General features: G+C 45.6%; 1 protein-coding gene across 2 annotated transcripts in view; it reads left to right on the plus strand.

Moving 5' to 3' along the window:
• The first annotated feature begins 3,680 nt into the window (after positions 1-3,680).
• Positions 3,681-13,696, plus strand: part of LOC147443072 (uncharacterized) — a 28,855-nt gene continuing 18,839 nt past the window's right edge. The window contains exons 1-3 of one of the 2 annotated variants that reach the window (XM_086529004.1): positions 3,683-3,882; positions 4,070-4,270; positions 4,427-4,636. In XM_086529004.1, the coding sequence (XP_086385130.1) occupies positions 3,772-3,882; positions 4,070-4,270; positions 4,427-4,621 (507 nt within the window). In that variant the 5' untranslated portion in view covers positions 3,683-3,771 and the 3' untranslated portion in view covers positions 4,622-4,636. Of the gene's footprint in view, positions 3,883-4,069; positions 4,271-4,426; positions 4,637-13,696 lie in introns of those variants that run through there. The other variant, XM_086529003.1, reaches the window with a different exon arrangement.

The following is a 13,696-nucleotide window of genomic DNA, read 5'->3' on the forward strand; positions in this document are numbered from 1 at the left end:
TTGGCATAATCATGAACAGCATGCGCCGTCTGCAGCCATGGGTGTCCCAGTAGCATCCCATATGCTCCTTGAACATCCAGTACCAGGAAGCTGGTTTTGAATTTTTCTTTCCCCACCCTTATCTCCATATTCTCGATCATACCAGTTGCCTGAAGAACTCTATGATTGACCATTCGAACCTTAAAGGGTGCTGGTTTCAAATATGTGATGCCCAGACTTTGCTGAAGGTGTGCCCCAAGGATATTCACACCTGCTCCTCCATCCAGTATGACACCGGATAGCGGCTCCCATTGTTTCCTAGATTTGTAGTCTACCTTGATTACCGACACTTCATCATCTCTGACAACTACCAAATCAACTGCTCTAGCATCGGCTTCAGACTTTCTTCGCTATCTGATGAATTTTGCTGCTTCAGGCAAAGTCTTCCTGATATCTTCTAATTCAACTATCAGTTTTTGAATTCTGTCACAAATTTTGACATGAATTTCTTCTCTCTTGACCAGAGTTATTATTAGAACTCGAGGAATCAGGACTATCTTCACAGTGCCAATCCTCTGTCATGGTGTTTGCTTTCCCCAATTCAATGTTTCTCATTGCAGTCTGATTTGACGTTCCCTAGATCTTCCACCAGTCCTTGCACTATAGCAAGCATAGTCTTAGAGATTCCAGATCCTCACTGATCTGGTTGCCTTTTCTCAGAAGACTAGGCTGATATCTTTTGAATAACTCGAGCATCAGAACTTTCTGGCTGTTCTGGTAACTTCTTAGCTAGATCTTCTGTGATCTTAGCTGCCAGTTCTCTCTGCTCTTGCCATTCATCGACTACCTTCTTCTTGCCCTTTGCCTTCCAGACCTCTCTCTGTTGAGTCCATTTGCTAGTTTCAGGAGTGACTAGTTTCACAAACTCATATGGGATTTCTTCAATGACTACCCCTTTACTGCGTGTGACTGCTCGTACTGGAACTAGTTCTCGGGCTTTGGCCTCAGTAGCCGCAATACTGGGTGCTTTTGGACACTGAGCCGCAAAGTGCCCATACTTCCCACACGTATAGCAGTTAAGGCTTTGATTTTGAAAATTAGCCTCGGCCAATACCCCCTTGGTATCTGCCGCGCCCAGTACCAGTGCCAATGGTACCTGATTTTTCCTCTTGAGGCACACTGGTCATCTCTACCTTAGTTGGTTCAGCATTGGTAAATGCCACTAGAGACATATCTTTTTCCTTCTTGAAATTGTGAATTCGAATGTCACAAAGGTTCCATAAATGGCCATATGCTTTGCAGTAAGTACATTGTGGGCATTCATTGGAAACATGATCTTTAGATTTACATTTGGAACATCAGGTTTCCATTCTCCTAACTGGTTGTCTGGTCGGGCTGATTCCAACAATTTGTCTAGCCATTTCATCAAACTTCCCGGACCAAGACCCTTTCTTAGCCTTGTCCTTGCTCTTTTCATTTGAGCTGCTGTCAGAGCTGCTGGAGGTCTCACTAGAATCGGAATCTCAATAGAAGACTGCTACTGCTGGACCTTTGCTTCTTGTGGCTTCTCTCCTTCTTAGCTTGCTGTTCAAGCTTCAGAGCTCTCTGCACCAAGTCATTAAACTTCTTTGTTGGTGCAGGTACCTGTTGCTCTCTCAGCTTCTTGCTGTGGAACCCATCAGAAACCATGCGCGTAGCCTTTTTTCAGAAGGTGGCTCCTGTAATTGCCTTGTTAACTCCTTGATCTTTTCAACATAACTTCTCATAGACAATTTCCCTTGTCTGATCTTGTCCAGCTCACAAAGGATGTCTTCATCACCTCTGTTGTCTGAGTACTCAAGTCTGGAACTTGATGTTGAGAGCGAGATCCAAGATATTTACATGTAGCAAGAAGAGGTGCACATTGTGAAGATCTATCACGAAAGAGAGTTGATGCGATCTAAGCAATACCTAACGTAAGGAAGAAAACAAAGAATATGGAGCAAAGAAGAGCCATACTATATTTAATGACATTTGATGCGTGTAACCATGCTTATTGTTTTTCTACTTCAAGAGTTATTTTCTCTCATGCATGTATATGTGCCCATGTCCATCATTAGCACTACAAATACTCACTCTGTGATATCCACCTACTTTATTGATGTTTTGAGATGTGTTGTGTGTGCATGCGTGCGCCCTTTGCTACAACCTAGAGCAAAAAAGACATGGATGCTACAAAATCATTTATACAATACTCTCTTCATGAGACTTCATAAGGGAGGGTTCATACTGCCTCGAACACCATGCTCTTCGTCGAGGTGGCGAGCCTTTTCAAAAAATGATGGTAAGGTTCTCGACCCACCCACCAAAAGCACGAGCAACCTTCACCCCTCGGAACAAATGCATGTCCGTGTACTTTTCATCGCAAAACATGGAGGAGCGTTTGATCTCTGGCCTTCACGTGTAGCGCTCAATCGTATAACCACGGGCGCTTATCTCCTTTGTTTGCTACAACGTTGAAGTTTTCTTTTCCATTATTTACATCAGTAAGGCTCCCCAATCTCGAAAAAACAAAAATTCTTTCAAAACATCTCAAATGCATAAGTGAAAGGTGAGTCTAGGAAATGAAAAGCCGCATGGAATTGGAAAGTCAAAGGACTTTTCATCTCTATATAAAGAAGTGTTCGACCTTAAAGTGTGAATTGGTTCATTTTATTCTTTCTTCTTTGTCTAGCGTTTTCTTTCCTTTAGAGCTTCTTTGCACTATTCACTATGTAGGTAGTGAATTTATTTCTTTTGAAGCCATCGGTATGGGGTACCCAATCATTTTAAAGATTTTATTAAGAAGAATCGTCAAAGATCCCCGCTGGCAAACATGTCGTAGGACGAGCTCGCAGGCACGATGCTGTGCAAGAATTGAAAGGAAAAGAAATGGAAAGAGGGGAGGGGGTGGGGGAGGCTACGACGAAGCAGGAGGCAGCGACGAAGTAGGGACGAAGCAAGAGTGAAGGCGGGACGATGTAGGGCAAGGAACCCATGCCTTAAAAAAAAAAAAAAAAAACCCCATCAACTGCAATGTCGAGCGCGAAGGCATCTGGTTAGACGAGCTCATGAAGAGACAAATCTCCGATTGTCTCAGGTTCGAAACTGCAGTGCGCCTTCATTTTAGATGAGGTTCTCCTTAGGAGGAAGAGACTGGATTCGAGGGAATCTGTTGAACAAATTGAATATAATAAAGATGAGCCAGTAGTGTGAATAGGCGGATGTTGGAAAAGGCGCTGCCCGATGTCGTGGTGCTGTGCAGTGTAAGGCGTGTGTCACACTAGGACAGGCAAACGTTGGCCATGCTTAGGTGGCAAGCAACGATTTGCTTTCTGAAAAGTGAAACATGGCCATGCTTGAGTGTCAGAGGGGCGGCCTCAACCCCCCGGCCAACTTCGCAAACTGGGAGGCCATCTGCAAAAGTGATGGCGGGAGTGCTCGCGACAGGTTTTGGACTCTGCAAGTCAGCGTCATAGCCGGGGAGCTTTCCACTAGGCTAGCGCAAGTTCTGCGTGCAAATTTGCTCGGTGCCCCAGTGTGACACAGCTTGTGTGTCCACAGTCACAAATAGCAGGCTGCTGGATGCCCCAGTGTGACAGGGGCCTAAGTGCAGCCTTCTCACAATTATAATTGTAACATGCTTTTTTTTTCGGTTAGTTTGACGTGCCATGTGGGATTTGAACTCTCACCTCGGCTTGCAAGTTGCAACCATGACACAGGCTTTGCTCCAGCAAAGACGTTTGTAAGAGTGTGTGTGGCTGTGGCGCGAGGATGCCCACCTTGAATATCACGACCAATGTGCCCTTGGATGGAGTATCCATCTCCGACATCCTCCGCGATGCCAGCCGTGCCGTGGCCACCACCATTGGCAAGCCAGAGCAGGTACACGCGCGCGCGCGCGCACACACACACACACACACACACACAGAGAGAGAGAGAGAGAGAGAGAGAGAGAGAGAGAGAGAGAGAGAGAGAGAGAGATTCCTGCTGCATGCAAGAGGAAATGCTGGAAAGTCTGACGAGGAACCTTCAGCTTACATACTAATGAATGGGTGGGTATTTCACGCAGTATGTTATGGTGCTCTTAAGAGGAGGTGTACCAGTCATGTTTGCGGGTAGTGAGGAGCCAGCTGCATATGGCGAGATAGTCTCCATTGGTGGCCTCAGTCCTTCTGTGAATAAGACCATCAGCTCAGCGATTTCAGAAATTTTGGAGTCGAAGCTTTCTATTCCGAAATCTCGGTTCTACCTGAAATTTTCAGATGTCAATGTGAGTCAAAATATGCCTATATCATGTATTCCAATCAGTTATGGGCTGCTTATGTTGTTTTTTTCCCTTGGATACTTAAGCATAAGCTCAAAATTCAATTGCATGTTTGAATGCATGTTAAAGAAGAAACGTTGCTAATGTCATCTGCATTCACAGTGCAAACAGCTGGGCATCTGTGATATTTATAAGTGGAGTGTGGTCTTTGAAAGTTTGAACATGAATGTGCAAATGATCAAAGTGGTTTTAGAGGTGAGCATTTCGACAATGCAGCAACTCTTATGGCACTCTGGAGAAACTCAATTCTTTGGTAGGGCCATGGTGGAGATCTTATTGTCGAGGGACTTTGCATAGTTTTATAGTCACCCACGTCTGTTAAAGTCTCTCTACATAGGAATGTCACCATGGGCTATGCTTGTGTGATCAGTGAGAAGAAGAAGAAGAAAAAGAGAGATTTATTCATTGTTGGCCTCAAAGATCTATCCGACGAGTCTTGAACTCAAGAGGTGATCCTACAGAGAGTGAACTGGGATCACCAAACTATAGCACTTGGGTGATAGAAAAGTTGTTCTTGTTTCCTCTCTCTCTCTCTCTCTCTCTCTCTCTCTCGCCCACACACACACACTGTCACGTGACACATCCAACCCTATGTGTCCGTGGACAAGCTACACCATGACCAAGGTTCAGTTCAGTCAGTCAAGTCTAGAATAGGAAGTGATCTGGCACTTTTGTGAGTCTGTTCGCAGACCGTACATGTCAAGACACTTAGATTACATGCATATGCTCTGGTTGCACACAACATGACCATCGGATTCCCATAAGAATCCATCAGAATCCTTCAGGGGAATTTTCCAGTGCATTTAACCTATTCTCCCTATTTTTGACATTTTTCACTTCTTATTTTTAAGTGACTTTTGTTGGAAAGTAGGTAGGGCAATTTTGCTATGTTTATATATAAGCAAACCAAAGCTAGCACTTTCTGGCAGAAGAGGCAGCAGGAGCACACGCTCAACAGGCAACTTCTTAGCAGAACCCCCAAGAGGCCTAGCGTTTTTGCTCCACAGCATCAACCTAGCATTTTGGACCAGATCAGCCATCGTTTTTGGATCTTGCAGATTCCTGGCGATAGCAAGAAGCAGATCAGCCCTAGCGGTAGCAAATTTCCACAGCAGGACAATTTTCAGCCCTAGCGTTTTTGCATCTGCAAGACAACTCAGCGTTTTTGCAGATCTCCGCGACGGAACCTCATTAAGCATCAGCGTTTTCAGTTTTCAGCAGTCAGTACCTGCAAGCAGAATCCCCGAACCTCGCAGATCTCACCTTCCCGCAACAGATTCTCGTCGTAGTGTCAGTTTCTGCAAGGTTTACAGTTTCAGCCCGAAAAACGCAGATTTCAGCATCTGTGTTTTCAGTGCGTCGTTGTACCGTCGTCATCGACATTGTCCCCGACATAGAGTCAGAATTTAGCAAATAAAGATTTGCAGATCTCAGCCTTAGAGTTTTCAGATTTCAGCCCCCGTCTCGTCGTTGTCCTCATCGTCGTCGACACCGTCGGCAAGTCCAAGCATTGTAGAGATTTGTGCAATCATAAGTAGACCGCTCTCGCCATAGAGAGTGGGGCCTTCAGAGGAGTGTTTTACAACGTCTCTGGTGTCATATTCTCTTCTCTATCTCTTAGTCTCATGCACTTTCATTCACTGTGTCCATTCACTTTGTTTGTGTCCATTGCACTCTCACTAAAGGAATGGAAGGCTCTCCCTTTCGTAAGTAAAAGGAACCTTAAGCATAGTTCGGAGCACTCATCTTGAGCAAAGTTCAAACATTCATTCCGCTGTATCAGAGTACGACTTGGAAGCCAAACAAAGTAAAGCCAAATTGGATCGCGAGAACAACGAAAGAGAAGTACCTGACATTGGTATCGGAGCTTTGGCAGTGTTCTGTATCACTCAAGGAAAGAACCACAAGAATCACAAGATTTTTTTTTGCTTGTTGCGGTCGTACGAACCCAAGCTCACTTGGGCGTGTCGATTCCTAATCGTGTTTTTGAAGAGTGACAGGAAACCCACGAAAGAAGGGCTTGTCCAGCCTCCCCTTGTGCCTCTTTTCACTCATTGAGAGCGGACCGTGCTCTTAGCGGCTGGCCAATCGACGTGAGGTGGGAAAAAGCAACCTTGGTGTGAGCGCAAGGCCGCTAAGGGGTGCGCCCGCGGAAAAGAGCAGAACTTGGGTAAAGAGAGGATCCTTCTCTAACACAGATTGCAAGCGAAAGAAGAACCCCAAGAACCTCAAGAACCTCAAGACCCGCAAGAACCTCAAAAACTCAAGAACCCCAAGAACAAAGACCCACAAGAACCCAAGTTCCTCGTGAACTTCAGAACCCAAGACTTCAGTGGATGGTCATCACCCGAAGCGAAATGGATACTTCGCTTGGAGGTGGTGAGCATGGGAGTGGCGAAGGAGAGTTTTTCCCACCGGAGGTTTTTCCGGCCCTCCCCCTTCCTCATCTACGACAAGGATTGCATAAACTCCTATGGAGACTTTCGACAAGAGGATGATGGACAAGAAGTTAGAACGCAAAGCAAGAAATGCCGAACGAAAAGAAGAAATAGAGCGTGAATACGAAGAAAGAATGGCAGCCATAGAGCGTAAATACACAAAAAGAATGGCAGCCATAGATGGCGAGAACAAAGCAAGACAAACAGAATTCGATCGCAAGAACAACGCAAGAAAAGAAAAGAGCGACCAACACGTGAAAGAGTTCTTGCGACTCTTTTCTATTGTGCAGGCGCAGTTTGAAGAGAATCAGGAGAAGGAGACTCTCTCCGTCCCTTCTTCTCCAAAGCATGACACACAGGATTTGCATGATTATGATAAGCATGATGATTTGAATGATTATGATAAGCATAATGATTTGAATGACAATGATAAGCATGAGGATTGGGATGACAATGACAAGCATGATGATTTGCATGATCAAGATGCGATTTCTCACGAGCATGATGATTTGTATGACCACGATGTGATTGCTCACAAGAATGATGGTTTAGTTGATGCTTTTTCTAGCGAAGCTAACCTTGTTGCAGATTCGATCAATCATGAAGAGCAGATCTTGGCTCTCGAGTCGAGGTCCAAAGCCCCCCCTCATAAAGAACCCTCTCAGGAAGAATCGATCTTGGCTCTCGAGTCTAGGTCCAAAGAACCCTCACAGGAAGTATTATGTGTTCGCATGATTAGTCAGCACGCATTGGTCGAGTGTTTCATTCGTGATTGTTTTCTGTATCTTAGTCAGCGTCTATATGAGATCCCTTTTCCTAGGCATGACATATTGTACGTTGAGCATGTTTCACTCATGAATGAGCACGGATGTATGCGGATTTCATGAAAAGCTAAAAAGTATGCATTTAAGGAAGTCACATTCCATCTCTCTTCCTTGGCACGACACAGTTGTAGAAAGAGCCTACAAATGGATTCAGTGTATGTGTCACGTGCGCATTGCACTTGCGTCACGTGCAGAAGCTTCTGCTACAGCCTAGCGTCAGTCTTAGTTTAGCATAGGACCTAGCCTGACACCTTGTGAGCTTGTACGCAAGACGTGCATGTGCTTGCACTTAGTGTAGTTGCATACCCTTTGATTGGACAACCCATTAGCACCAAGCATAAGCATTACCCCGCATGTGAATTCACCGCATATGAACCACCTCTTAGTAGCATGTGAACTACCTCTTAAGTCATTTCAATAATAAGTGACTTTAGGCATTTAAAGTCAAGATCGTGGGATTTGAAGAAAAGCCTGCTCGACCCAGCTTGTATCTGATATATAGGCAGCCCTTGGGTCAGCGCTACCAAGTAGAAGAAGAGTATCCGCAACACCTAGCCAAGTATCAGCATCTTCTTAGCGTTTTCAGCACACAGAACCAGCGTTTTCAGCCCCACTTCCTCAATGTTATCAGCCATCAGCCCAGCGTTTCTAGGACCTCCAGTGCCATCAGATTTCAACGTTTTTAGCATTCAGCCTTTAGCCTCGCAGCATCAAGTACGTACAGCAAGTACCCTTCAACACTCAGCATCATCGCAGAACCAAGCATCTTCAGCAAGTCCTCACCAACATCCTAGCAATACCAAGCATCTGCATCAAGTTTCCCTCAACATCTTAGTATCCAGGATCATTGTAATGGCATTTGTGCAAGAAATAAAGGAGTACTTGCTCTTGCAGTAGACCAAGGGGGTCCTTGAGGGTGGTTGGGACCCAACATGCTGTGTCGTCTCTCTCTCTCTCTCTCTCTCTCTCTCTCTCTCTCTCTCTCTCTCTCTCTCTTATGGAAGCCTTCAAGTGCCGAGAGAATTTATGCATGTAGTCTTTCGCATTTACCAAAAAGTGAGATGTCGATTACGTATGGGAGATGGAATTTCAGAATTTTTTGCAAGCACCATTGGTGTCAAACAAGGATGCCCACTTTCCCCAACCCTCTTTGGGCTACTCATTGATGAATTGGAATGCATGGTTCTTGATTTTATGCAGCAAGAAGGCATAGAAGAGGTTAAGATCGGAAATGCGGTGATCATGCTTTTGCTTTATGCCGATGATGTAGTGCTCTTGGCACATACCTTAGAAGATGCACAAAAGCTCATGAGTGTCTTGGAACGCTTTTGCCTACATAGCGGGCTCTGATCGTGAATGGATCCAAAACCAAGGTTATGCTTGTAAAGACTCTCAATGACGAAAATCCATGCATTGTATACAACAATGAGTAACTTGAAGTGGTAGATCGCTTCAAGTACCTTGGCCTTGAGGTTCCATCCAATCATAAATGGAAGGATTGTGCAATGCGTCGCTTGGAAAGAGGGCTTATTATGCATTTGAGAACACGTGCAATGCTAGAGAGATCAAGTGTTGGGCTCTCAAAAGTACCTTTTTGACACATTGGTGACACCAATGCTTCTTTATGGAGTGGAGGTGTGGGGTGGAAGCATCGGGAAGTCTACTTGGAAAGAGTTTGAGAATGTCAAAAAGCGTTTTCTCACCAACTTTCTCCAAGTCAAGACACAAACACCCTACATGATCTTACTTCTTGAGTCCGGATCGCTTCCCATCGAGGTCTTGGGTATGCAAAGGGTTGTGGAGTACATGCGTAAGACACAACGTAGCCCTTTGCATCGACTTCCTAGAATTGCATATGAAGCAAGTCAAAAGGTTCAAAAGACATGCAAGAGCAAAATACTAAGTTTGGGGTGGATGCTTGACATCAAGAAATGGTTTGGAAGATGGGATGCATGTCACTTGGTCAAGGATGCGTCGATCGACTCCCAAGTTAATGAGGCCTTCTTACAACGCCAATGTATCACGGCTTGGGAGAAATCCGGAGGTTCTCGCTTCAGCCATTATGTCACCAGCGTGTGACTACTATCTATCCTTTTTGTTGATTTCTTTCTTATTATCTATTTACTTTCACTTTTTGGAAACACTCCTCGGGAAATCTAACTGCCCTGCATTGCATAGCTAGTGTGGAACTGTCCAGAGGGAGTCCAGGCCTGAGGGCAAGAGAGCACTAAGGTTGGACAAGGACTATGGTTAGCCAAGTGGGGTCATTGACTAGCCAAAGTGGAATCCTTTGCTACAGAGGCTACATTTCAGTTCTGGATGTGGCCGCAGTGTACAAAGAGGGTCGGATGACCTAGAAAGATACAATGGCAGTATCTCCTAAAATTTAGGGAATTGCTATTTTGGGACCTGAAAATGTGTTGACGTCATTACCTCCGGAATGACAAGGGGAACATTTTCTTACTCTGCTGTGAAGCCAACTGGGCAACCGGTTGGGAGATTTTTAGGTGGCAACCCCGAAACGGGAAAATGCTTATAAATGTGCCAAGTGGCACCTTCTGGTGCACTTGCCTCATGCAACAAGAAGTGGCGCTGAATTTTAAGCTGGGAGAGGCTCATTTTCAGTTTTGTCACAGGTTAAGAGCTATGGAGTGCTTGCTTTCCCTCTTATGCACAGTGCGGTGCCAGGAGTGATGCCCTGCACGCTACGCACTGCCCTCTCTCTCCCCTTTGGCAGTATGTTATGCCCCTCTAGTGGGCTCTTCATTTGACCAATGTACAGTTGTGTGGGTTCATGCGCGATTGCCGAGGCAAGAGCCTCTTGCACAGGTACTGGATTAGCTAGCGGCTAATCCCCCCGCAGGTACAGGTGAATTCGGAGAGGTTTCACGCCAGAAATCTCGTCTGATTCAAAGGGCAAGTAGCCCTACAGGTGCGGGAACTCGAGGACTTGCTACGGATGCGACCGGCACGCGAAACGGAGCCCGAAACAGTGAATTACAGCCTGCTGTGTATTTTTGCAGGTTTATGGTTTTGGCCCTAAACGGACCCTAATACCCCCAGGAGGTTCGGGGACGCAAGGGGACCGCTGTACAGGTGATCTGGCGCTTTTTCAGGGCTAAAAACAGAGAATTCAGCGTGCTGCAGATTCTCGCCAGGTTTTGCAAAGTGCCCGTATGCGTCGGGAAAGTCGGTCAATGCGTGGGAATACTGACTGTGAAGGGTCCTAGTACAGTTATGCTGCCGAAATCAGGCCGGAACAGTTGAAATTCAGCCAAGTTTGTGCGGGGCAGCTTGTAGGGATCCACAGCGTTTATTCCCTCTTTTGAACAATAAAGAAATACCGAAAGGGGCGCCTAAGTTAGGGGCCAATCTGGTGTCCGTCTTCTCATACAGGTGCATTCTAGCATCTGTATCCCATTCCCCTCTCTTGTGTCACTATAGCACAGGTAAAATAGACGACTAATAATGGGTGAAAGCTAAATCAAGGTTTGAAGTAAAGTCTACCGTCCTTTTTGGATTGAACAGGCCGGTTTCATGGTTCCATTGCCGGGATTAAATCACTTTTTCCCATAGAAGTGAGCCTTTGTCAGTTTAGGCTTGAAGACACAGGGGATCATAGACCAAACACAGGGAATTGCAATTATGGCTGACAGACTAGATGATGTGACTGAAGAGGTTTCCTCTTCACAGGGTCAACAGACACATGAAGTGGGTGAGTCGTCAAGACCACCACAGACAGATGATGATATATTCAGGACCCAGTTGGCTACTGCTGTGGCTATGTTCACACAAGTAATGCAGAATCCGAGGTTTTTAGCCTTTCTCCAACCTCCTGTTCCGTCTCAGCAAGTTGGGTCACTGGATCATATTCAAAAGCTTGTTAAGGCTCGAGCACAGGTGATTCATACCGCACAGTCAATGGAAACACCTGTACACTTGACGGAGAACATGCAGTCTCCACAACCTATGCCTAAGGTGCAAGAACAGGTGGCTGAGATGCCTGTCTTTCAAGCTGTACCAGTTCAGCCCGCCAGCCTATAGCTGGTTCTAATGGGCAGGGAAGCAACTTACAGGCTATGCAACAAGTCTTCCCACCACCTTCAGTACACCCTGGCTATTTTGGAGGTGGATCGGTATTCCAGAGCATGGCTGGTCATGCACCTGGAAATCAGTTTTATACGCCAAGAACAGTGTTTGGGGGTGCTCAAACGATGATGCCTAACCCCATGTACAGTGTCATGGGTATGCAACCAGGGTTTCAAAGCACTCAGGGCCAATTTGGGATGCCACAAGCAAATTTTGGTATGGCTGGAATTACAAATCAGCAGCCAAATATGGCATTTCCAGGTCAAGTTAATAGTGGCCAAGGAACACAGATGAACTCTAATAGTGTTCCCATGTTTCAGTCACTCCCATATGACAATTTAACGCCGCTGGAGAGGCCAACTCCGTACAAAGAAGGTGGCAAAGGTGTGTCATTCACGACCTTTACAGGGTTTGATGACAGGAAGAAGGCTCTCTCATTCCTCAAGCAGTTTGACAAGGCCTATGCAGGGGGAAACTTTACAGAGGCTTCAAAGGTCCGCAAGGCAGCCACTTTCTTGACAGGGAATGCGGGACAATGGTGGACAACTTTATTGCTTCAAGGGCAAGCTCCGTCCACATGGATTTACTTCAAGCAGATTTTTGCAGCAGCATGGTTATCTGATGACTTTGAAGTAGATGTCATGACAGAATGGCACCAGCTAAATGCTGCCACTTGCAGAAATCTGGATGGTTACAATCGGAAGTTTTGGAAAGCTCTACTTCCAGTAACTTCCTATAGGTTTGTGCCATTGACAGAACAGATTGAAAAATATTGTTGTGGCCTACCTAAAGGATTGAGAAAATACTGCATGAAGACAAAAGTCACTACTTTGACGCAGCTCATCGAGGTAGCAAACACTGGCAATGGTTTGCTCAAGGGAGAAGATTGTGAATTTAACACTGGCGTCAAGGCAAGATCAGGCAAGAAAAATTCAGCCAAGAAGCACGTTCCCAATGAGGCTCCTAAAGGGACTCAGGAGTCGGCCAACGCAGGGAAAGATAAAACTACGGCTGAATCAGAAAAAGGACCAACAAAGAAATGGAAAAGACGTTTTCCTCGCAAGTCAGAAGAGCAAAAGAAGGTCCTGAGGACAGAGAACAAATGCTTTATATGTGAGCAGCCTGGCCACATTGCTTACAATTGTCCTACAAAGAAAAGGCCAGCTGATTCTGATGACAAGGAAGACAAGAAAGGAAAGAAGCCCATGGCTGGTCTAGTGCCAGATATGGTGGGCGACAAGCCAAACTCAGATGCAAGTGAGCTTTGCAGAGCATGGGGAAAGGTCAGGGATCAAACAGTGCTTATCTTCTTTGATCCAGGTGCCAAAGCCAACTTCATTTCCCCAGAATTGGCTTCAAAGTTGGGAATCAGACCTGAAGAGATGGGGTATACAGCAGAGGCAGGTTTGGCATGTCCTGGCCATACAGAGGCTGTGACACCCATCATTGGAAAGTTGCGTCTACATATCCAGTCCTATGTAGATGCTGAAGAATTTTACATCATGCCACTGGACGGATGTGATGTGTTGTTAGGTATTCCTTGGTTGTTTCGTGTACAGGGAATCATGGATGCCTACAACAAAAAGATCGCTGTACAGAGCAGGGGAAAGACTCATATTCTGGATGTAAAGCTTAAAGGGGAGTCTATTCCTACTGTATCAGCTTCTGCTATTACTTCTGTAATGAAAAAGCATCTTTCTGCGTACTTGGTTTTTGCACGAGAAGTGTCAGATTGTGATGAATCAAATTTATCTGTGCTAGATAAAGAAAGGTCAATGTTTTTACAACAGTATAGTGACTGTTTTTCCGATTCATTACCGTCTCAATTACCGCTAGAGAGACCCGAGGACCATGCGATAGATTTGGTGCCAGGCAGTAGCCCACCAAATAAGCCTCCGTACAGGGTTAGTGCGGCTCAGCAGAAAGAGATAATGGGCCAAGTACAGGAGCTGTTAGAAAAGGGCCTGATTCAGCCCAGTTCATCTCCATTCTGTTCTCCAGTGTTGTTGGTGCAGAAAAAG

Source organism: Adiantum capillus-veneris, chromosome 14 (genome assembly GCF_014529385.1).
Source record: "Adiantum capillus-veneris isolate H3 chromosome 14, ASM1452938v2, whole genome shotgun sequence".
Lineage (NCBI taxonomy): Eukaryota > Viridiplantae > Streptophyta > Polypodiopsida > Polypodiales > Pteridaceae > Adiantum > Adiantum capillus-veneris.